We start from the raw sequence: 24,951 nt of genomic DNA, 5'->3' as shown, positions 1-24,951 counted from the left end.
CTGGCCATACCAAAGGCGCTTTTCAGTCCTTGCTGAGCCCGTCGGGAGCGATCTCTTCTTCCCCAAGCCGCCAACCTCTTCGGCTTGGCCGGGGAGCGAAACCTGAGAGTTTGCCCGGGATCGAGGTGGGCTTGGCTCGGTCTGTCTTTTGGCTGCCGTCCCTGAACGGAGACAGGAGCGAGGAGGAGAAGGAGAAGGAGGAGAGGAGCTGAGCGAGGTCAAGCGGCTCTCTCTGCGGCCGACGGAGCAGCTCTTTCCGCCGCAGGGGCAGCAGCAGGCGTGCGCTCCTCCTCGGCTCGCGTCCGCCCCGTCGAACTTCGTTTCTCCCGTCTTCTTCTTCTCCTTCTTCCCGCGCCGGCTTCATGGAGGGCTCCTCTTCGCCGCCGCCCGCCTACTCGGACCTCAGGCGGGGCCTGGGGAAGAGCAACAGCGGCGCCGACCTGCAGATGAACGGCGACGAGGAGGCGCCGGGCCCCGAGGAAGAGGAGATCCACGCGCCCAAAAACTACCTGTGGCTCAGCATCCTTTCCTGCTTCTGCCCGTCCTACCCCATCAACATCGTGGCCTTCGTCTTCTCAGTGATGGTAAGCCTTGTGTGGTGTTTTTTGGGGTGGGTTTAAGGGGGCGCCGTCGGGGCTGGAGCGTCCCTATCTCCACGATTGCGCCCCTCCCCAGTCCGTCGCCTCCTACTGGACAGCTCTTACTTGGAAAGGGGAAGGACAAAATAATAATAATAATAATAATAATAATAATAATAATAATAATACCCCACCCATCTGGCTGGGCTTCCCCAGCCACTCTGGGCGACTTCCCAAAAAAATATTAAAATACTGTAACACATCAAACATTAGGGTTTAAAAGGGTTGTATTCAGCTGGACCCTACTCAGAGTAGACCTTTAGATTTCTTTCCAAGCCCTACTCAAGAGAATATTGGTTGGACTCAATGGGCATGAGGTAGCCATGCCCGTTGGCTTCAGGGGGTTTACTCTTGAGTAGAACCAGCATTGGAGAGATTCACTGACATTAAAAGGACACCAGTTAGCCATGTTCCTTACTTTTAGTGGGTCTAATGACAACCCCAGCTGACCCGTGATTCCCCTGGACTATAGAGGGAGGGGACACAACACCCCCTATGAAATTTATTTTTCAGAACCTCTCCTTTCCAGCTTCAGTCTCCACTGCATCTTTAGATACTGATCCGCTGCAGGTGTAACTCAAAAGTCCCATGGAGTTCAAACAGGGGCTTGCATCTAACGAAGCATGGATGTAATGGCAGCCCCGACCTATTAATGGTTGGCCCAGAAGCAAGCTTCCTGGGTGATATTTAGCTGGGCTTAACTTTCCAGGAAGTGCAATAGATGGTTTCAAGATGCAATGTTAGGGAGGGAGCCTCCAGATGTCCTGTCATTCCATTGTCAGTCCACGCTTCCCCAAGCGTTTCTGCACTACTTTCCTTCCTGAAAAAGCCCCCCTTTTTTAAAAAAGGCGAATTTACTGCCCTATAACACTTTAACCCACTTCTAATTGCTCAAGCCTAAATTTGCAGCTATGCAACTGAATCTTTCTCCCAAAAGAACCACAGGCTGTGTGTACATATTGCTGGCTTAAAATCCAGCTAGGTTGTTCTTTTCCCCCCAGTTGGGATCAAAGCCAGGGTGGGTGTGGTTTTTTTGGGGGGGGATTGCAGCATTTTGTAAAAAATAATAATACAGAATCATAGAATTCTAGAGCTGGAACCTGCTCAAAGGGGTTGTCTAGTCGCTTCTCCCTGCAATGGGGGAATCACAGTTGAGGGTAGATTTTACCATTATTTATTATTGCATTTCTCTCTCTCCCCCACCTTCGTCCCAAAGGGGTTCAGAGCAGCAAAAGGCAGGATAGATGTGGATTGAACCCAGGGGTGAGAGTGCAGTGGGTGCAGAGTAAAAGGGAAATGTGTGTTTACACAGCCCCAGTCTGGAGGGGACCTGCATTTACTCCGGATCCTAAGCACTGCTGAGTTCAGTGGGGCTCACTGTGCTGTTGGTGCAAGCCTATGTTAAGGTTGTAACCTTTTGTCTCAAGATTTTGTTATCAATACAGTGGTACCTCGGGTTAAGTACTTAATTCGTTCCGGAGGTCCATACTTAACCTGAAACTGTTCTTAACCTGAAGTACCACTTTAGCTAATGGGGCCTCTTGCTGCTGCCGGTTCTCATCCTGAAGCAAAGTTCTTAACCCGAGGTACTATTTCTGGGTTAGCGGAGTCTGTAACCTGAAGCGTATGTAACTCGAGGTACCACCGTACTGGATAGAAGTTGTGGTTTCTGTAGTGCAAAGATTCTGCTTTTCAGTTACTTGCCTTGATTATCTGACTGTCTTGTTTCTGGAACTTGTTCTCCTTCTGGTGCCCAGTCCATACAACAACCAGGGTGGTGTGGTGGTTGCGGCATCAGACTAGGGATTCGGGAGAGCCGGGTTCAAATCCTCCCTCCCTCACTGGGCGACTTTGCGTCCCTTCCCAACTCTCTCTTGGCCTAGCCTCCCTCACAGGGTGGTTGTGAGGAACAAATGGGGGAGGGGAGAAGAACCTTTGAGCTCTTTGAAAAGTGGGATATAAGTGCAATTGAGAGCCAGTGTGGTGTAGTGGTTAAGAGCGGTAGTCTCCTAATCTGGGGAACCGGGTTCGCGTCTCCGCTCTTCCACATGCAGCTGCTGGGTGACCTTGGGCCAGTCACACTTCTTTGAAGTCTCTCAGCCCCACTCACCTCACAGAGTGTTTGTTGTGGGGGAGGAAGGGAAAGGAGAATGTTAGCCGCTTTGAGACTCCTGAAGGGGAGTGAAAGGCGGGATATCAAATCCAAACTCTTCTTCTTCTTCTTCAATGAATAAATACAATTTCAATAACATGCACCATTGGTTTTGTTTTCAGAGTGAGAGAGGGATTTCAGATAATGAGCGGCGAGTGATCGTTTCTTGTACAACACCAGGCATAGGAAAGATAGAACAGCAAAGTTAAAACCAGAGAGCCAGTGTGGTGTAATAGTTAGCATGTCAGACTAGGACCTGGGAGACCAGGGTTCAAGTCCCCGCTTGGCTATGCAGCTCACTGGGTCACCCTTGGAGGCCAGTCACTCTCAGCCTAACCTACCTCGCAGGGTTGTTGTGGGGACCGAATGAGAAGCAGGAGAAGCACATACACCGCCTTGTGTGGATCTGGGTTGACCTGGGATTTGGGTGGATCAGACTGAGGCAGCCTTGGATACCCTTGGCTTGGATCAAGTCCACCTGAAGCAATCCAGGGCTGTCAAAATGCAAGGCAAGGAAAGCAGGGAGAAGGAGCCCTGTGTGACTCTGTAAGGTTCCTGAATTGGGTCAGGGGCTGGATCCAAGTTGGGTGCAAGACAGGACGGGAGACCCACTCAGCCCTCACATGCACACATGAGGAAGATGGGCACAAGTCTTTTATAGTGGTGCATGGTTTGTTGGCAAGTTGTCATCCTTGTTATTGTTGTTTAGTCGTTTAGTAGTGTCCAACTCTCCGTGACCCCATGGACCAGAGCAGGCCAGGCACTCCTGTCTTCCACTGCCTCCCGCAGTTTGGTCAGACTCATGTTTGTAGCTTCGAGAACACTGTCCAACCATCTCGTCCTCTGTCGTCCCCTTCTTCTTGTGCCCTCCATCTTTCCCAACATCAGGGTCTTTCCCAGGGAGTCTTCTCTTCTCATGGGGTGGCCAAAGTATTGGAGCCTCAGCTTCAGGATCTGTCCTTCCAGTGAGCACTCAGGGCTGATTTCGTTAAGAATGGATGCGTTTGATCTTCTTGCAGTCCATGGGACTCTCATCCTTACCCCCCTGGCAATTCTAAACTTTCTTCTCATCCCATTCACTATTCTTTCCATTCCAGTGCCTTAGGTGTGAATTTCAGAGCAGAGGGTGGTGAACTCCCTTGCCCTGTGTTCTGGCAGATTCTAGGCTATATGGAAGTGAGATCCAGGAAGCAAAGATGGTTTAGGAGCTCTAGCCTGGAAAAGGGTGTGAGATCGCCTCATCGGTCCCCTCTACCCACCCTGCAATAAAAAAAATACCACAAGCTCTGGGGTCCTGGTAGGATGCAGTTTGTGATCAAATCTATAGGTTTATTACAGCAAACTTAAAGCAGAACTTTTAAATTCTTGAAGCATAACATTTCCAGCAGCTGATAAAAATGATCATTAGTTGCTCTGATGAAAAGGATGATTTTGAAACTTCTGTTTTGTCCGTCATTATAATATCTCTCTTTCTCTCTAGTAGGTGAAGATCTGTGGCCCATTTTGGCCCATTTTGCAGTTCTGCCTGTCTCAGGGGTAGAGAGTACACCTTCTGCATGCTAACTGCTGTCTCCTTCCCGACATTGGGGTAGGGTTGGGGTCAGGGGTACGGCATCCGCCTTGCATTCAGAAGGACCCAGATTCAATCCCCAGCATCTCAAGGTAGGGCCAGGAAAGACCCCTGTCTGAAAGCCTGGGAGAGATGCTGCCAGCCAGTGTAGACAATACTACGCTAGATGGACCAATGGTCTGACTCAGTTTATGGCCGCTTCCTATGTTCCTAGCTGCCAACCCAGAAGCCCAAGAGGAGTGTGAAGGCAGAGGTTCCTGTGGCCAAAGGACCATTCAACAGCCCAACTTAGCCCTGACTGTCATTTACCAGTTTGAAAGATTTTGACCCCTGCTCTTCAGCTGGGGGTGGGAGGAAGCTTCCCAGAGTGGCTTACAGCTACCAATAATAAGACTTGGCTTATAAGCTAAAAGATACAATGCAAAAGGAAAAAGGAGGAGGAGGGAGGAGGAAGAAGAAGCAAATTCAGGTGCTAGGTCTTCGCTCTGGAGTTCAGCTGTAATAGGTCAAGGAGATGAGGTGCCAAAAAAAGTCCCGTGTGTGCATGTGTGTACATGTGTGTGTGCGGGCGCATGCAGGCACATAGAGGATTCGGGATTCGGGAGATCAGAAACACTTCCAGTTGCAACTCTTTTTTCAATAAGAGCAACATTGGGCTGTGCATATGAGACCCTTCTGCAACAAATGTACACTAGATTGTTCTCCCCGTATTGATTGCTAGAGGCTGTGCCCCTGCTCACTCAGTTCACAAACCTCCCACCATTTCTCTGCCCCCCCTAGAGCTTCCCCTTCCCACCTCAAGTGACTGCTAAGCTCCCTATTGTTCCCCATTTTTCTCTTCTATTCTGCAGTCCCACTCTGCACCCCCATTTTCACAGGCATGCCCATGACTATGCCCCCCCAGGTTCCTTCAGTTCCCTCCATCCCTACTTCACACAAACCTCTGCTCTTGTTTTCAACCACAACATTTCACCTGTCAATGCCCCTCCCTCCTCGCTCCCATGACATGGCCGCTGGTGTTGTGCAGCTTGTCTCCTCACCCCACCCTAACCTCCTGCAAATCTGGGATTTTGATGCGAGACCCAAAATCCTCCCAATGGGGGGGGGCCTACGTGACGACAACCTTACATTTTTATGCATATAGGAAGATAAGTGTAGAAGTGTGGGTGGATACGTGCACGACACGGACCATCCATTCCGAGAGAGTCCATTTAGCCAACCTAATGGGTTGCGGTCCATTACTTGCACGAAGGGAGAAATGGCTGGCCGTTTCAGAGCCCTGAGAGATTAGGAGAGGCTAAGGGTGTGTGTGCCAAAGAACCTCGAAGCACGTTCCGTCTGCAGTTGGCAGGACGGTGGACTGGAGACAGAAGGTATTTCGCTAAGAGAGATGGCTTCTCCCCCATCTCTCTGGGGACCATAAAGCTTTCAAGCAGCAAGGGTTATTTGAGAGCTCAAAAGAGATGCCTCGAATCACTATATAGATATCTCACCCTGCTGATCTGCTCTTTAAATAATGGGTACCATTTTCTCGCCATCAGAGTTAATGGCTCAACAAAAAAACAAGTACGAATGGCACCAGCCCAGTACAGCAATATCCAACTGCCTTGTCCACACTCGTTCCTCTGCATCAAAGGTAGGGAACCTCTTTCAGCCTGAGGGCCGCATTTCCTTCTGGGCAATCTTCCAGGGGCCACATGCCAGTGGTGGGTGGAGCCAGAAGGAAAACTGGGAGGAGCAACAGATGCAAATTGGACCTCTGTACAATAGGCTAGTTTCTACACACACACACTCATATTCCAGGCAAGCAAGAGGCACGATCACAGTTCAAGGACACATTCCAGACAGGCAAAACACTCAAGGAGGGTGCAAAGCAGGGCTGGTAAGGGCTGTGGCCTGGGGAGGAGAGATGTGGCTGGAGAGGGGTGTGTGATATGGGCATAGGTGTAGCCAGGATTTATGTTGGGGGGGGCAGGGCACCCCACCTGGCATCATCGTCCGTCTGGCTCTGATACCTAGCACATTTGGAATGAAGGGTCTCAGCTGTTTTTAAGTGACTTTCTTTTGACCCCAAGTGCTCAGGAAAATCTGTCCAATTCTTTCTCCAATTTCTATTTTTAGTTAAGTATTTTTATTTATTTATTTGATGGGCATGGGGAGAGTCTCAGGGGCCATGTGGAGGGTTGAATTTGGCCCCCAGGCCCAAGGTTCAATAGAAGCTTATAAAATTATACAGTGGTACCTCGGGTTACATACACTTCAGGTTACAGACTCCGCTAACCGAGAAATATTACCTCGGGTTAAGAACTTTGCTTCAGGATGAGAACAGAAATCGTGCAGTGACAGCACGGCAGCAGCAGGAGGCCCCATTAGCTAAAGTGGTGCTTCAGGTTAAGAACAGTTTCAGGTTAAGAACGGACCTCCAGAACGAATTAAGTATCGTATTTTTCGCTCTATAAGACACACCAGACCACAAGACGCACCTAGTTTTTGGAGGAGGAAAACAAGAAAAAAAAATTCTGAATCCCAGAAGCCAGAACAGCAAGAGGGATCGCTGTGCAGTGAAAGCAGCAATCCCTCTTGCTGTTCTGGCTTCTGGGATAGCTGCGCAGCCTGCATTCGCTCCATAAGACGCACACACATTTCCCCTTACTTTTTAGGAGGGAAAAAGTGAGTCTTATAGAGCAAAAAATACGGTACTTAACCCGAGGTACCACTGGACACAGCTGGGAGAAAGTGGTGCAGAGCGGTATGAAAGCACCTTAATAAATAAAACGAAACAAACGTCTTTAACCGAAGCATATTTAGCTTTCTCTCCAGCTGAAAAAGCCTCCCACAGTGGTTGACAAAGATCAATAACAAGGCAACCCTGACTTTTTAGAGTTGCGGCCTAAAAGGCACGTCACAAAAGGAAAAATGAATGTGGAGGGAGAAGGGGGGAAGCCTTTGGGCTTACCATAGAAAATACATGAAACAGAAGGGGGCGGGGGAGAAATGAAGCCATTTCATTTAGGAGAAAACAAACCACAATCCTTGAATCTGATGTAACACAAAGCCAAGGCTTCTTGGTTTGTTTGTTTATTCTGCTTCTACCAGCGGATGATAGAAGAGGAGGCAATTGGGCAGTATATACCCGCCTGCTGTTCTTTCACAATAAACCACAATAAGTCATAACATCTGGTTTATCATTACGTGCAAACATGGCCATCAACTCATACAAGTCTGGGTAGGGGAACTTCAGGCCCAGGGGCCACAACTGGCCCTCCAGCCATCCCTGCCTGACCCCTGGCACTCTCCACAGGCCACACCCTCCTAGAGGTCAAATTTAAATACGTTGCTCCACCCAGTTGTGCTTCTGGCTCCACCCATTTGGCCCCCAGAAGGTTCCCCAGGAAGGCAGGAGGCCCTCACTCCCGTAGAAGCTGCAATGTATTCGTTTTGTATTGTCTTATGGATAAGCTCTTGCAAGGCTCCCACAAAACCCAAGCGTAATGAGAAGCAGAGGAATGCCCACATGATATATTTGCTGCATTGCTTCTGAAAAAGGGCCAGAGGAGACACTTGATCCACTAGCAATTTCCCTCCGGGCCTGCAATTCAGCTTATGCAGCATGCCGTCATCGCATGTGCAGCTGAGTAGACCTCTGCCTAGTTGTGTAGCCGATAGGATTTATTCTGTCTGCTGAATGTCTTCTTGACGCCCTGGCATTCTGAAAAGCTTGCATCCGTTGTGAATCGCCTGTGCTCCCAACCTGCCACAATTTATAACAATTCCTCTGAGGGGAGGAGAAATAGGATGCCTTATACTAAGTCAGATTGCTGATTCCAGCTAGCTCAGAATTGTCCGCAGTGGCGGAGGAACCTGGGGCGGGGTGAACCGCCCGGCGGCACACGCGCGACATCCCATACGGTCACTGTGTGAGCGGCAGCCCGTGCGAATGCCACGCAAGCAGTGCCCATACTAACTGCGCATGTGCCCTCGGCTGCTCTACAGCTGGGGGGGCAGCGGGCCATCTTGTCACCCCCCGAGTGGTGCCCGGGGCGGCCTGTCCCCTCCACCCCCCTACGTACTCCCCTGATTGTCCGTCTTGGGAGTCATTCTGCTAAGAAACAGTAAAGATGCTTGTACCTTTAAGAACTGTTTCTGTAAGCTCTGGGCAGATTGGGTACAGCTGGTCATGACTACAAAAGGAGGAAAAGTTGCAGTTTGAATCTGCCTGCAAGGACTAACACCCACAAGCTTTGTTGTTTGTTGTTTTGTAATGAAACCTTTATTGAATTTGGTTTTACACCGGTCTTATGGTGTCGTAGTTTCTGTCACCTGCCACCAGCGGAAAAAAACCCTCTAACAGTCTGCACTGATGGAAGTCTCTCCTAGCCCTATCTCAGGAGTCTGCAACCTTTAAGACAAAAAGAGCCACTTGGACCCATTTCCGAAGGAAAAAAAACAGGGAGCCGCAAAACTCGTCATTATAAAAATAACTTTTTTGTCACTTTTTTTTTATTATTTCTTTGTTTGACCCCTCAGAATTACTCCTCCTCATAGAAATAAACGTTAAATTAACAAGTTACCTTTTTTTGTGTGTGCGTTCTTCACTCCCCTTCAAAACAGTGACCAGAGTACATGCCCCTTACAATGTAGCGGGCGGGCGGGCGGGAAGGTGACGTCGGGACGGTGCGTGACTAACGCACGCACCGCCCCCATGCGACGTCACAGCCAGTACAGCGCCCGCCACAGTGGGGAGTGTCGGGGCACACAATGCACCTCCTCCCCTCGCTAGTATCCGCCCCGGAGCCGCAGCAAAGGTGTAAAAGAGCCACATGCGGCTCCGGAGCCGCGGGTTGCAGACCCCTGCCCTATCTGGAGATGCCAAGAAGTCAACCTGGGGCTTTCTGCATTCGAGGCAGATGCTTATTCATCATGGGCTGGCCAAGTCGGGAAAATGCAGAGGGAGGATATGGGGGAGGCCTTCAGTGGGATGTGGGGCATCTGCTGGGAGTGGGGGAATTTGCTGGCAAGGATTGGAGGGTGGGGCGCTTCCTCAGCCTGCTCTCTCCCCTCCTCCCTTTCCAAGTTTGGTGGAGAACCTCTGTCAGACACAGCTGTCTGATACTGGGGATAGCTCTGCCTTCCCAGGAGAGAATAGTTCACCAGTCCCAGCCACCTCTCAGGTGGTAGCGACTTGTTCCCTGCCACCCAAGTCCAGTAGGAGCCCAAAGAGAAGGAAACACAGGGCTCTGCCTACTGAGCATTGCAAGAGATTGCAGAAACTCTTTCAGCCTTAAGATGAGCGCACCCTGTCTTTATGTATGCTACAACAGCAGCAAGAATACTTATTGCAAAGCATTGGAAGACACAAGAACTACCCACACTGGAAGAATGGCAGATGAAAATGATGGACTACATGGAATTGGCGGAAATGACTGGCAGAATCCGAGACCAGGGAGAAGAGTCGGTGGAAGAAGATTGGAAGAAATTTAAAGACTATTTACAGAAATATTGTAAAATTAATGAATGTTAGAATGATGTTGGATTGAAGTTAAGTGGTTTCTAGCTGTAATGGTATAAAAGAACATGGAAAAATTGGATTTTCAATACGTAAAAATTCAATGCCATAATATATTAAGATTAAAGATCAGGATAAAATAAGGAGGGAAAGGAATTGCTGAACTAATAAATTGAACTGGAATACAAAAAAGGGAGGCATGAGGAGGTCCGGGAAACAAGTAAATGAAAGATATGTGATGAAAAAATGGAATTGTTTTTAAAAAAAAATTTTGTATTTTTCTTTTCTTTATTTTTTTTATTCTTATCTATGTAACCTTTTTTTTTTGAAACTTTAATAAATATCATTAAAAAAAAAAAAAGATGAGCGCACCCTGTTCCTATATGCAGGATAGTCATCGGATCAACTTTCAAAGCTTTGCCAGCTGGAGTTCCTGCCTTTGTTGTAGCTGTTATTGAGGATTAGCAAAGAGTATTGCCTAAAGTGCCTTAAACCAACAATCTGCCTATATACCACAATAATCTAAGCATAAAAGCCTTTGGAAAGAGTGTATCAATTTTCTTCAGTAACTGGGAGCCAGGACAATGCTCTGCTACTGAACTATGGTTTCATCCTGCTCTGATTTGAGGGATGGGTGGGGAGGGGAAGGTTCCAGCACCATGGAGAGCTCCGAGCAAACCACTTGTTCCATCAAAGGTAGAGGTGGACCGAGGTCCTCGTGTATATTCATGAAAACAATATACAAACGTGAATTAAATTAGGGTAAATGTCTTGCAAAAAGAGATGTGTATATTTGCCCAACAGGCATGCAAAAATCTGTCTATATACCTTAAGAAATGTCCAGATTGGTGCATTTTTAAAATGTTGAGTCTGCCATATTGATTCACAATGGTGGCCAATATCAAAACATAGTTGAAAAACTGCTCCGTGATCTCAGGAGCCATTGTGCCAAATTGCTTGTGTCACCTTAATCATAAATAAATAGAGGATTTAGCTTTTTGCCCTCAGCTTTCACCTGACCTTTTCGTAGTTTATATGCCAGGAAAAAACCTAGAACTTCTACATGTTGCTGACCATCACTGGCTCTTGTGGGAGTGAGTTCCGTAGTTTAACTATGTCCTGTGTGAAAGAGTCCTTTTATCTGTCCCAAATCATTCAGTTTTATTTTATGTCCCTGAGTTATAGCATTAGGAGAGAGGGAGAAAAGCTGTTCTCCATCCATTTTCTGTGTGCGATGCATCATTTTACAGTGGTACCTCAGGTTAAGTACTTAATTCGTTCCAGAGGTCCGTACTTAACCTGAAACTGTTCTTAATCTGAAGCACTATTTTAGCTAATGGGGCCTCCTGCTGCCGCCGCGCCGCTGGAACACGATTTCTGTTCTCATCCTGAAGCAAAGTTCTTAACCTGAAGCACTATTTCTGGGTTAGTGGAGTCTGTAACCTGAAGCGTATGTAACCTCAGGTACCACTGTATAAGGTTCTATCATGGCACCTCTTTCTCGCCTTTTCTCTAAACTAAAAAATCCCAAATGCTGCAAATTTTCCTCATGGGAGAGTCATTTAAACCAAAGTCAGCTACAATTTAGGAGCAAATAAATGTCAGTAAAACCACACCTAAAAATAGTTTGCCCTCTTACTCAAATGCCTGGCCAGTATCTATGGCCTCCAGGTAAAACCAGAATCCCTTTCCTCCTCCCCTCCACCTCGCGCTGCTCAGATGCATATTCTCTCAAGTGGACAGCCGAGCCTTCGAAGGGCAGCACTTAGTTAAATTGCTGTGGGATTTATTGATCAGCTATGGTGGAGCAATGAACTGTACCACAAATGCAGCAGTAATAAACAGCTCCTGGATAAATGGCCGCTTCGTCCCTGGCGTTGATTGGGAATAGCCAGTGTGGTATAGTGGTTAGAGTGTCAGGCTCTAGCACCCGGGAGGTAAAGGTAAAGGTAAAGGGACCCCTGACCATTAGGTCCAGTCGCGAACGATTCTGGGGTTGTGGCTCTCATCTCGCTTTACTGGCCGAGGGAGCCGGCGTACAGCTTCTGGGTCATGTGGCCAGCATGACTAAGCCGCTTCTGGCGAACCAGAGCAGCGCACAGAAACGCCGTTTACCTTCCCGCCAGAGCGGTACCTATTTATCTACTTGCACTTTGACGTGCTCAGGGTTCAAATTCCCCACTCAGCCATGGAGTGCATTGGGTGACCTCAGGCCAGTCATTAACCTACCGTATTTTTCGCCCCATAGGGCGCACCTAGTTTTTTTGGGGGGGAAATAAAGGGGAAAAAATTATTTCCCTCCCAGGCGCGGGGCTGGGGCGGGGGAAGCCCGAGCTTCCCCCGACCCCAGCCCCCAGAACAGGCTGCTATCCGCAAGCCTAGGGAGCCTTCTTGATTCAAAATGGTTTCCAAACATATCCAAGCACAGACCAAAACCTATGATCTTGATCACAGGAACCATTGTGTAAGAATTGGTCACAATATCTTTTAAGAGATGTATGACAGCTTTCCAAAAGATATAGTAGATTTGGGTGGTGAGGAGAGAGGACAGGAGAATAAAAAAACTGTGAGCTGGTTGTTAAAGTATTATGCCGATGATTTATTCATTACTGAATTGATACACAGCCCTTCCTCCCCAAGGATCCCAGGCAGGCAAACAGATACAAAACTGTAAAAAGAAAAAGAAAAACATTATAAAACAGATTAAAATGTCCTAAAATCAATTGCAATCAAAAACATACTTCCAGCCTATGCTCTGGAGGTGGCCAGGCGCAGTATTCTTCAGCCACCAAATGCTTGGGTGAACAGGGACATTTTCTCCTAGGGAGTTAATAATGATAGAGACAGGCACACCTGGCTCAACTGGGGGGCCACCACCAAAGAGGCCCCTTCACAGAACACTGCCAACCACGCAGCCTTCGGTGGCAGTGCCTCCGGCAGCAAGGCCTCACCCGCCAATGGTGACAAAAGGAGTGAGAATGGAGGCACAGGTTGGTTGGTTGGTTGGTTGGTTGGTTGGTTGGTTTTTTTAATGAAAATTGCATTTCTCCTCTGCAGGCATTAAACAGTTACACACAGGGAGATATAGAGGGGTCAAAAAGACTGGGCCACACCGCACTCCTGGTTGCTATCGCAGCGATCCTCATTGGCCTTGTGTTGATCGGTATCCTTTGTGCAGTTCATTTCACTACGGTAAGTCAGATTTTGCCATTCTCCAGCCAACGCGCTAGAACTTGATGCCATCTTTAACAACGCTGTTAATTTGCAGAGAAGGGAGAGAGGGAGAGGGAGGACAGTTATTTCTAGTACTGTAGTGGCTACGGCAGCTTCTAAGATTATGCTCTCTTCTTTAATCTGTGTTTCTTGTGCTTAGAGGGCCAGGACCAGCACTCAGGAGTTGGCTTTGCTGGGTATCTACCAGTGCCCACATCCCAGTGTGGGGACCACTGCCAACTCCTGGAGCTCCAGGAAGCATGGATAGGAGATGAGAGAAGAGGAGATGGTCTCTGCCCACCTTGCCCCCTTCTCTTTGGGCAGAGTGGGCCTAGAGGAAGAGGGTCAATCAATGGGGAGTGGTGATTTGTAGCGTAGCGGCAGGCTCAAAGCCACCAGCCCCTTCTGAAAACAGTCTTATTAATTTTCAGTAATTAGGGGTGCATTGCAACGATCAATGCAGATCTTCATGGGTTGCCTTCCAGCTAGTTCTACAGTGTTCCATGCACGTACATGGGCAAATGATTTGGATATCTTCTTTTGGAGCAAGTTACATTGTGTTTTCTGTGAAGGTCCATTGGATGAAACAGAACATCTGGTGTTTTCAGTCTTCCCAAATGTTTGGGCTTTGGAGCAGCTCTGGATTTTATTTTATCTTCAATAATTTTTATTAATTTGGCGTAATATTCACCGGAGTCAACATTTTCCCCGAAATGCTTCCTCGGACTGGCGGGCATGCCTCAGCGATACTCCAATTACCCAGATTCATAAAAACAAAAACAAATAAACACACATCGATAAAGTAACACTATATGTGGAGATTCTTCGAATCTCGCAACTTCCCCCCATCCCGTCTATGGAGTCTTGTTTTAAAACATCTACAACTGCATATTAGTTTGTACTCCAGTTTTATATCAAACCATATTATCCATAATATTTTTTTACACTACCAGTACAGTATGTCAAAATCTCTTGTTTCCATCTGCTTACAGTGGTCTCCTAAATAACTTGTAAATTTCCCCCATTCATTTATAAAGTTTTTTTTTAAAAAAATAATATTTATTAAAGTTTCAGAGGATACAAAAATTACACAAGAACAAAAACAAAAAGTAAAAATACAAAAAATAAAAATACAAAAAATAAAAATACAAAATACAGGAAAATAAAAATACAGAAAAAAGAATAAAGAAAAAACAAAACAAATTCATTATTTTCAGACCCTTAACTGTCATTTCCTTCTTTCTTAGACCTCCTCCTCCTCCCTTCCTTTGTATTCTAGTTATTAATTATCCCAGCAAATCCTTTCCTTTCCATATTTCAAAAAATTCTATCATTACATTACCCTCGACTAATTTAATCCTATCTTTCTATAATAAACTAAACCTTAAAGTTTAAAACTTAAGTCTTAACCTTACCAGCTTCTTGTAATCATAATATTCTTTCATAATTCTTTATGCATCTTTACTAAAGCCAGGTAATTTCTTCCAACATTTTTCTATCATTCATCAACTTTGTAAAACATTCTGATAATAAAGAAAAATAGGGGGGAAAAAGATATAGACAAGTCCAATCTTTATCAAACGTCCCTTCCTCCTGGTTCCGGGATTTGTCAGTCCTTATTCCCATCAGCTTAACCCGGTAACCTTATGTCCGAGGCCCTCAGGTCACTTCCATGGCTCTTCTTCATACTTATAGCTGTAATTTCCCTTATCTCCTCGTAATAACTCCAGCTTGACAATGTCTCTTGTTCGTGGTAACTCCAACATAGTAATGTTTTTAACCCTTCTCGTCAGATCAGACCCTTTTCCATATTCATCGCTGCATTCCATATGGTATTTAAAAACATGTTTTTATCCTCTTGGTTTCTGAGTTTTCCAGTCAGCTTTGCCATTTTAGCATCGTCCACCAGCTTGGTTTGCCCTTCTTCCCTGGTAGGGAGCAGCTCTGGATTTAGGGCAGTGTGGGCTGTCTCCCCCCCCCCAGCACACAGGATGCCCAGCCGAGGGGCTGCAAAACAACCACCACCACTTATATTTATAAGGGTACCTAGTGAGAAGATCCATACAAATCAACTGTACCAAAAGGAATTACGGTATTGTGAAAATGAGAAATATTTCTGGGGGTGGGGGAAGCATCAAATTTTGTCCTTGCTCAAGGGTGTCATATTACCAAAGTCCACCCCTGTTTGGAGCATGCAGAACAACAACTCTTCACCCCATCCTCAATGAGCCCATCCTCTTCAGCCCATCCTCAATGGCTAACTCAGCTCCTTTCACTCCAGTTGCCTCCAAGAGCCAGTGTGGTGTAGTGGTTAAGAGCAGTGGACTCATAATCTGGTGAACTGGGTTTGCTTCCCCGCTCCTCCACATGCAGCTGCTGGTGACTTTGGGCTAGTCACACTTCTCTGAAGTCTCTCAGCCTCACTCACCTCACAGAGTGTTTGTTGTGGGGGAGGAAGGGAAAGGAGATTGTTAGCCGCTTTAAGACTCCTCAGGGTAGTGATAAAGCGGGATATCAAATCCAAACTCCTCCTCTTCTTCTTCTTCTTCTTCTTCTTCTTCCAACCAGCACATAGTGGGAGAAGGCTGCTTATCAGTAGCTAAAAAAGCTCCTCTTTCATGCTGATTGGGTGAATCTAGGAGTCTAGGGACAGGGACCCTGCTGCAGAAATATGAATGGGTCTTTGACCCCAACATGACCCCAGACCAAAACACCACTGGGCAACTCACAGGCTCTGGTTAAATTCCTGAGAAGCCAAAGCTTTCATTTTAAGAAATAAAGTCTCTAGACCTCATGAGCTGAAACTAGTGGAGCTGTTTTTTAAATACCAAAAAACAAAACAAAACAAAACACCCGCACAAAAACAGATCAAAGGAGCAGGCAAACAGCACAAATACATTAAAACATTATTTTGTGATTTCAGGTTCTGAATGAATAATAATGAGACTAGTGGTAGCAATGACATCTGAGTGTGCAACCCTGTGCACACTCCCCTGTCTCCCCATAAATCTTAGTCCTTCCTCCGGATATCCCGAGGAGGAGGCCAAAGCTGCAACCCTATCCCCACTTTCCTGGGAGTAAGCCCCATTGTACCCAGTGGGACTTCCTTCTGAGTAGACACGGATTGGATTGCACTGTAAAGACCCCAGAACTTCAGGTCAGGCTGCATCGCCAGCTGGCAGCCTTACCTTGTCACGATGTAGGATCTGAAAGGGAAAGTTGCATAAGGGAAAGGTGGAAGGAAGTGGATAAATTTAGCCCAAAGAAGATTAAGGGGGGAATTCCGTCAAGTATCTAGAAGGAAGATGGGAAATGCTTGCGCTTTCTGCCTAAGCAGCGAGGAGCAGAGGCATCTTCCCAGAGGTATCTGGTTGGCAGCTGCAAGGAAACGATGCTGGGTGAGGTGGACCTTTGGCCTGATCCAGAACCCAGGCCTTCCCTCCCCTGTCAGAGCCAGTATGCTTCTGAATTAACAGTTGACACGGGGAAAGAAGATAGAGGAAACTTTTCTTCCCTCTCTCCTAACACTAGAACTGACCAACATCCAAGGAAGCGGAAGATATGGGATGGATTAAACCAGGGGTCAGCAACCTTTTACAGCCGTGGGTCGGTCCACCGTCCCTCAGAGCATGTGGTGGGCCAGACTATTTTTTGGGGGGGGGGGGAAAGAACAAATTCCTATGCCCCACAAATAACCCAGAAATGCATTCTTAATAAAAGGACACATTCCACTCATGTAAAAGTACGCCGATTCCCGGACTGTCCATGGGCCGGATTGCGAAGGTGATTGGGTCACATCCGGCTCCCAGGCCTTAGGTAATAATAATAATAATAATAATAATAATAATAATACAGTGGTGCCTCGCAAGACGAAATTAATTTGTTCCGCGAGTTTTTCCGTCTTGCGGTTTTTTTCGTCTTGCGAAGCACAGTGTCGGAAAAGTTTTGGAAAAGCTTCAAAAATCACCAAAGTCTTCAAAAACCTCAAAAAAGGCTACCACACCGCGTGCTATGAGTTGCTCCTGGAAGTCAAGTCACAACTGTCTTAACAGTTTTAAGAAAAAGGAAACAAACTTGCAAGACGTTTCCGTCTTGCGAAGCAAGCCCATAGGGAAAATCGTCTTGCGAAGCAACTCAAAAAACAAAAAACCCTTTCGTTTTGCGAGTTTTCTGTCTTGCGAGGCATTCGTCTTGCGAGGTACCACTGTATACAGTGGTACCTCGGGTTACATACGCTTCAGGTTACTGACTCCGCTAACCTAGAAATAGTGCTTCAGGTTAAGAACTTTGCTTCAGGATGAGAACAGAAATCGTGCTCCGGCGGCCCGGCGGTAGCAGGAGGTCCCATGAGCTAAAGTGCTGCTTCAGGTTAAGAACAGTTTCAGGTTAAGTACAGACCTCCAAAACGAATTAAGTACTTAACCCAAGGTACCACTGTATTTATTTATACCCCATCCATCTGGCTGGGCTTCCCCAGCCATTCTGGGCGGCTTCCAACAAAATATTAAAATACAGTAATGCATCACACATTAAAAGCTTCCCTAAACAGGGCTGCCTTCAGATGTCTTCTAAAAGTCTGGTAGTTGTTGTTCTCTTTGACATCTGGTGGGAGGGCGTTCCACAGGGCGGGGGCCAGTACTGAGAAGGCCCTCTGCCTGGTTCCCTGTAACTTGTCTTCTCGCAGTGAGGGAACCACCAGAAGGCCCTCGGTGCTGGACCTCAGTGTCTGGGTAGAACGATGGGGCTGGAGACGCTCCTTCAGATATACTGGACCAAGGTTGTCTACCCCTGGATTAAAAAAAAAAAGGACTTCTTCACGCAGCACATCGTTAACCTGTGGTACCCGCTCCTGCAGGAGGCAGTGATAGCCACCAACTTGGATGGCTTTAAAAGAGGATTAGACAAATTCATGGAGGAGAAAGCTCTCAGTGGCTACTAGCCATTATGGCGAAGCTTTGCCTCCACGGTTGGAAGCAGTAAGTGCTTCCCAATAGCAGTTGCTGGAGACCACAGGAGGGGAGAGGGCTCTTTTGCTCACATCCTGCTTGTGAGTTTCCCAGAAAAGGCATCTAGTTGGCCACTGTGAGAAAAGGATGCAGGGGGCTGGATGGGCCTCCTTTGGCCTAGATCCAGCTATAGGGCTCCCCTGGCGTTCTTACGAGTGTGAAACAATAAGGCTGATGGCCTGAACCGTAAGAATGGAGCAGGGAATGAAGGGAAGGCTGGTTTCACACATGCAGGTTCATGGCAGTATCATCAGGTGGGCGGAAGCAGCCATGGTGGCCCAACAGCCATAGGCAAAGGTGTTCCATCACTTCATTTTCCCACGGAGGTGGCTCACCCACTCCGCTGAAAGGCTGGGGGGGGGTTGTAGCTCAGTAGTAAGGCATCTGCCTTGCATGCACATGGTCACAGGTTCAATCCCTGACATTGCCAGGTAGGGTTGGGAATTTCCCCAGTCTGGAACCCTGGAGAGCTGCTGCCAGTCAGTGCGGACAATACTGAGCTAGATGGACCAAATAATCCGATTCAGTATAAGGTAGATTCCTGCAGCTGAATAATCCTATGCCTGAAACATCATGTACAGCAGGTATCATCAATCTTTTCAGGCCCATGGCTCACTTTTAACCCAAACAGGCTTTGGAGGCCTCATTTCTTAATCGTTCGCCATCTATCTGCATGGCTGTGATGTTTCTGTTGTGACGCACTAGTGGGTCCCAGCTGACCAGCTGAAGACCAGTGATGCACAGGCATGTGTGAATCTACTCATGGGTGCTGCTTGTGCAAGTTGAGTGCAGAATTCGGTATGGGGTGGGGACCTCGATTTTCATTAAAGAGGGGATTTAAGTTCCTAGTCCCTAAGACTATGAAGAACATGTTGAAAGTGTAAAACAGGCATAGGCAAACTCGGCCCTCCAGATGTTTTGGGACTACAACTCCCGTCATCCCTAGCTAACAGGACCAGTGGTCAGGGATGATGAGAATTGTAGTCTCAAAACATCGGGGGGGCTGAGTTTGCCTATGCCTGGTGTAAAATCTCACGTGGACAGAACCTGGGTGAAAGGAAAACCCAGAAGTCAGGAGGTTGCGCTTGGGTGCCTGCAGAGCTCCTTACCTATTGCTGTGACTAGTCAAATAAGGTATGCAAGTGAGAAGATCAAATTATCTAAAGTAATACAGTATTTTGAAATGCAGTAAGCCCTTTCTCCTCCTGTGAAGAGGCTGCATCCTAATGTTTTAATGTTGTATTTTAAACTTGTTTTTTAAATTGTATTTTAATCAACTTGTTTTTATTATTGGTTGTTAGCCACCCTGAGCCCGGTCTTGGCTGGGGAGGGCGGGGAATAAATAATAATAATAATAATTACTACTACTACTACTACTACTACTACTACTACTACTTGTGTACAATCAGCTTTATGCAAAATAAAATAGAAAGGGGGCGGGCATCCAGGAAAAAAGACTTTAGCAATCCCACTTGCCATTGGACTTACAGTGTTTTTAACTAGATGCAATTTTGGCTTTAGGGGTGATACCTGGAATGTTCCCCCTGTGTAAACTGGGCTTACTGTATGCATCCCTTTTGGTAGGTAGGGAATTGGGGGGAGTGGATGCAAAAGGGGACCGTGGCTCCTTCACCTTCAGGGGCAGGAGCCTGCCACCCTATCCAATTAAGGATTGCTCACATTGCTACTTATCTCCAGAATCTTCACAGCACTCCTGTAAGGTAGGCCAAAGCCTAGCATAGCCAAAGACTGTAGCCAGAGGTCCTGCACCTTTAAGAGCTGAACAGAAGAGGGGATTTCAATACTATTAAAGGTGCAGGAGCATTTTGCCTCTGTTGCATTTGGCTACCTTATCAGAACCAGGATTGTGAAACCTGCGGCCCTCCAGATCGCATCATCTCCAACTCTTGGCCACCTGGAAACTGCAACGTAAAAGACAGCTTTCCTTGACACAGCCTTTTGGTTATTTCTCTCCCCCGTATAAAAATCTCTGTGTCAATGACCTATGCACGTCCCTAGATGCTGTTGGACTCCAACTCCCATCATCCCTGACCATTGACTAAGTTTGCCAGGGATGATGGGAGTTGGAGTCCAACATGTGGAGCTCCAAGGTTGAAGAGTGCTATCCTGCGCTCTCATAGAGCAGCCTTTGCTAACCTGGTGCCCTCCAGATTCTTTGGAATACAACTTCTTCGAGAGCCAGTGTGGCGTTGTGGTTGGAGTGTCGGCTCTGGACCTGGGAAACCAGGGTTTCAAATCCTCGCTCGGCCACGTGAAACTCACTGGGTAACCCTGTGCCAGTGGCTGCCTCTCGGCCTAATTTGCTTCACAGGTTTGCTGTGGGTATTAAATGGGGAGGGAGAGAACCACATACAGTGGTACCTCAGGTTAAGAAGATAATTCGTTCTGGAGGTCCGTTCTTAACCTGAAACTGTTCTTAACCTGAGGTACCACTTTAGCTAATGGGGCCTCCCGCTGCCACCATGCGATTTCTGTTCTCATCCTGAAGCAAAGTTTTTAACCTGAGGTACTATTTCTGGGTTAGTGGAGTCTGTAACCTGAAGTGTCTGTAACCCGAGGTACCACTGTTCGCCACTTTGAGCTCCTTGTAGAATAAATAATATAAATATAAATGCAAGAAAGAAATAACCCCAAAATATCTGTAGGGCACTCTGTTGTCAAAGAGAGATTGCAGGGAGATGCCACTCATGGATGGACACAGGAAGTTAGTTCCTCTGCTGTACAGCCACGTTCTGGGTGTCTGGCAACCTTCGCTGGCATATTTACATCGCTGGCTCTTCATCCTGGCAGATGGAATTACCAGCTGTCCCCAGAGACACAGGAGCAGCAGAAGGGCTGTGGTGGGATGTTTCTGCAAGACACACAAGTTGAGATGGGCATGAACTTTTCACCTCTTTCTGCTGGACACCGTGCTTGAGGAGGATGGGTTGTGTGCGTTTCTCTCCCCCACAACCGAAACCAGAGCTCTCAAGAAACTTCCTAAATAATTAGGCCTGCATGCTTGAAACTGTTTATTACTTAGTCCTTTTTTAAAACATCTGCCCTGGATCTTCCAATAATCAGCTCCGTTGCATGTCCAAAAGTTCTTCTGTCATAAGAGAGGGAGAAAAACAACCTATCCATTTCTTCATGCCCTGCATAATTTTGTGAACCTATATCTAATCCTTGCTCACTTTTGCTCTAAACTGGAAAAAGTCCATAATACTTCCATTAGATGTGGTAGAAAATGTGGGAGGCACATACTTACACAATCCATTATGCAGTCCTTTGGGGTCTTTTCCCTGTGCTGCAACTGCTATGAGGGAGACTCCTGGTGGAAACCTCAGGGGTCAGGGGTCAGCAAACTTTTTCAGCAGGGGGCTGGTCCACCATCCCTCAGACCTTGTGGGGGGCTGGACTATATTTGGGGGGGGGATGAACGAATTCCTATGCCCCACAAATAATCCAGAGATGCATTTTAAATAAAAGCACACATTCTACTCATTTTGGAACTACAATTCCCATCATCCCTAGCTAACAGGACCAGTGGTCAGGGACGATGGGAACTGTAGTCTCAAAACAGCTGGAGGGCCAGAGTTTGCCTATGCCTATAGAATCTACCACTGAGCTGTGACTCTTCTCTCTCCTTAACTATGACCTTCCTTTCCCCTTTAAGTCAGGTGTGGGGAAACTTTGGCCCCCCTGATGTTGCTGAACTGCACCACCCACTACCCCTGGCCATTGGCTCTGCTTGCTAGGGCTTCTGGGAGTTGTAGTCCAGCTGGGAGTTGTAGTCCCCCATTCCTGCCTCTGCGTTACAGCTGTGCTTTGCCGTTATGAGCACCAGCGGCTCTGGTAATTGCCCAGGGTGTGGCTGATTGCTTCTTCTATGTTAAAACAAGGAAGGCTTTATGAAAACACCAAAAAAACAAAACAAAACAAAAGCCATTAGTGAATATCAAACCATTTCCTGACAGTCAGGAATCCATTGATTTTTCGAGATCGCCCTGATACATAATTCAGCACGAACTGGCAGCGAGATGACAGCTACCAGTGGAGACTTAATGCTTGTGATTCAAAAGAGTATTGAGCCACTAATGCAGTGAGTTGTTTGTTTAATGGGAACAAGGGCTATTAAATAATGTGTCCATTAGGCCTTGAGGATGAATAATTTAAATAAGGCAATCAAACTTTCTAACTTTCTCTTCTTCTTCTTCTCTCTCTCCCCTTCCCGAATTCTCCTCTTCTCTTTGTGGGAGGGAAAAACCGCCATTATTTTTAACACCAATGCAGCACGTCATCTGACATCCAAGACTTAAGATGGGAAGCATTGCCCGTCTTCAAACCTCTGGGAAAGGCACAGGGAATCTCTGGCAAAGGGAAGGAAAACAAGGATCCTTCAGTCCAGACGGTTTGATTCCAGTCGCTGGTGAACAGATTGCGTCCGCTATCGCTGTCCACAGTGCTGCGTAAACCGAGACGAGCATTAAAAAGTATTTCTTAAGGAATGCTGTTAATAGAGAAATGCTTCCAATTCGCTTTTCAAACCCCCAAACTCCAGGCCTCCGTTTTCATGTATGTTGGAGGTGGTACCTCTATTCCTGCAACACACACAAACTCCTCTCCCTCCATCCTACATCGTAGGCATTCGGGCTCACCCTTGTGTGCAACATCGCCCAGGTCAGAGGCGTTTGCTGGCTGAACTTTTTGGATCACTGATGGATGCAAGGACCGAGCTGGAGGAGCAGGCCGGACAAGGTGATTTTTGGGTTGACTTCTGCTTCAGGTCCATTGACCCCATTGGAGCCTCTCAGGACAAAAAATGAGAATGCTTTCCCAGCCCATCATACATCTTTGATCTACTGCGGCTCCACCCTCTCTACAGCTTCAGAGTTATCATCTGAGTTTCTCAGTCTAGCATGGATATTTAGAAAGCTGCCTCGTTGGTCCATCTTGCTTAGTATTGTCTTATGCAGCCCTCCAGGGTGTCAGTTCTCTCCCAGTCCTACCTGGATAAGCTTTGGACTTGAATCTGAGACTTTCTGCATGCAAAGTAGATGCTCCACCAATCCACTCTCTTTCTTCCTGAACTGCCTTCTCTCCAGTCCAGCTTTCTCCCTGCTCTTTCTGTAAAACAGGCTTCTTCTTTTTCAGGAATGTTTTGCTATCTCTTTTTACAGACTCCCATTTCTTTGATCAGGCCTCTGCTACGTGTTTGTGCTTGTCCGGCTGTGTATGATGTCATGTGCGACTCAAGAGGACAACTCGTCCTGAGAGTCGGTGAAGGATGGTGCTGGCGAAGGGAGATCAGCCTGGCCTGCTCACGTGCCTTTAAGAACAACTCGATCCACAGAAATGAGCAGGCGGAGCTTTCCTCTGCATGGAAATTACATTTAAACCACCTAACTTCCCCCAAAGAATCCTGGGAACTGTAGTTCTGGGTATTGTAATCCTGGGCATTGCAGCTTGGGGGTAAACTACAGTTCCCAGGATTCTTTGGGGGAAAGCCATGTGCTTTGAATGTTAAACTTGTAGGCAGAGCACATGACTGAAAATCAAACTTCAGTTAAAGGCACCAGCCAACTTTGGGGTGGCTGTAAATTGGCAAGCGAAATGTAATCAGGCTTGACTTGCATTTTGATACCCTGTAGGCTAGGCATCCCCAAACTTGGCCCTCCAGATGTTTTGGGACTACAACTCCCATCACCCCTGGCTAACAGGACCAGTGGTCAGGGATGATGGGAATTGTAGTCCCAAAACATCTGGAGGGCTGAGTTTGGGGATGCCTACTGTAGGAAATACTTTTTTCCCATGCCAGATCCTGAATGGAATGGGTTATAGCCAATGGTCAACCTACTCAGAGTGGATCCATTTAAATTAATTGACATGTTTAACTGAATTCTATTAATTTCAATTGGCTAACTCCAACTTAGTTGGATACAACAGAATGGAAACTTTCTATGGGGTAAGGAGAATAATTTTTATTTTATTTATTATTTATTAAATTTGTATACCGCCCTATAGATCTCAGAGCGGTTGACAACATAAAATGCATCCTCCCACCTGTACAAGTAAGGAAATATAAAAGTTTTATCCCTTCCCTTCCATCACCATAATCTAACTTAAGGGATGTTACAAGGAACTTTCCCCAAGGGATAAAGGGTAATTGTGATCACCCCGTGTCTGACTGTGGATTTTTTTTTTTTAATTAACACTTAAATGTGATGTCTGAAAAAAAAGGGGGGGATTCAATAAACTTGTATTGGTTTGTATAATTCTTTGTTCAAATAACTTTAATGCTTTCTTGAGGACTTCTGTAAAGGATCTGCTCCCCAGCGCATGGGACACAACAGAGCAAGAAAAGGGTCAGAAAAGGGTCACTGAAATGATTGTGGGAATGGCTGAAGCATTTTCCTTACAAGGAAAGGCAAAAATAAAATGAAAAGCACGTGGAAGAAAGACAACGAAGGATGATAGTGGTTTATAAATTTATATGTGGTGTAGAGAACGGAGGAAGAAAAGATGTATTCTCCCCCCCCTTGGGTGACTTTTATATGAAAAAACCCTGCTCCTTTCCCCTTATAGGATACCCAAGAGCCCATATGGGGACGCAGGTGGCGCTGTGGGTTAAACTACAGAGCCTAGGGCTTGCCGATCAGAAGGTCGGTGGTTCGAATCCCTGTGACGGGGTGAGCTCCCGCTGCTTGTTCCCTGCTCCTGCCCACCTAGCAGTTCGAAAGCACATCAAAGTGCAAGTAGATAAATAGGTACCGCTCCGGCGGGAAGGTAAGCGGCGTTTCCGTGTGCTGCTCTGGTTCGCCAGAAGTGGCTTAGTCATGCTGGCCACATGTACGCCGGCTCCCTCG

At 46.9% G+C, this 24,951-nt stretch overlaps 1 protein-coding gene across 1 annotated transcript; it reads left to right on the top strand.

Annotated features, from left to right (window-relative positions):
* Positions 1–15: 15 nt before the first annotated feature.
* TMEM233 (transmembrane protein 233) lies at positions 16–24,549 on the top strand. The gene is made up of 3 exons (XM_080986540.1): positions 16–584; positions 12,924–13,058; positions 22,379–24,549. The coding sequence occupies exons 1-3, from the start codon at positions 363–365 to the stop codon at positions 22,388–22,390; spliced, it is 369 nt and encodes a 122-aa protein (XP_080842666.1). The 5' UTR covers positions 16–362; the 3' UTR covers positions 22,391–24,549.
* The last annotated feature ends 402 nt before the right edge of the window (positions 24,550–24,951 follow it).

This window comes from Podarcis pityusensis, assembly GCF_964106645.2.
Source record: "Podarcis pityusensis genome assembly, chromosome: 16".
NCBI lineage: Eukaryota > Metazoa > Chordata > Lepidosauria > Squamata > Lacertidae > Podarcis > Podarcis pityusensis.
Note: the sequence above shows the minus strand (reverse complement) of the source record. Positions and strands in the feature narration are given on the sequence as shown.

Bases quoted from the DNA above. Each gene is read 5' to 3' on its own strand.
- TMEM233 (XM_080986540.1), top strand. From the start codon at position 363: ATGGAGGGCTCCTCTTCGCCGCCGCCCGCCTACTCGGACCTCAGGCGG. The intron at 585-12,923 runs GTAAGCCTTGTG...TCTCCTCTGCAG, and splicing joins CCTTCGTCTTCTCAGTGATG to GCATTAAACAGTTACACACA.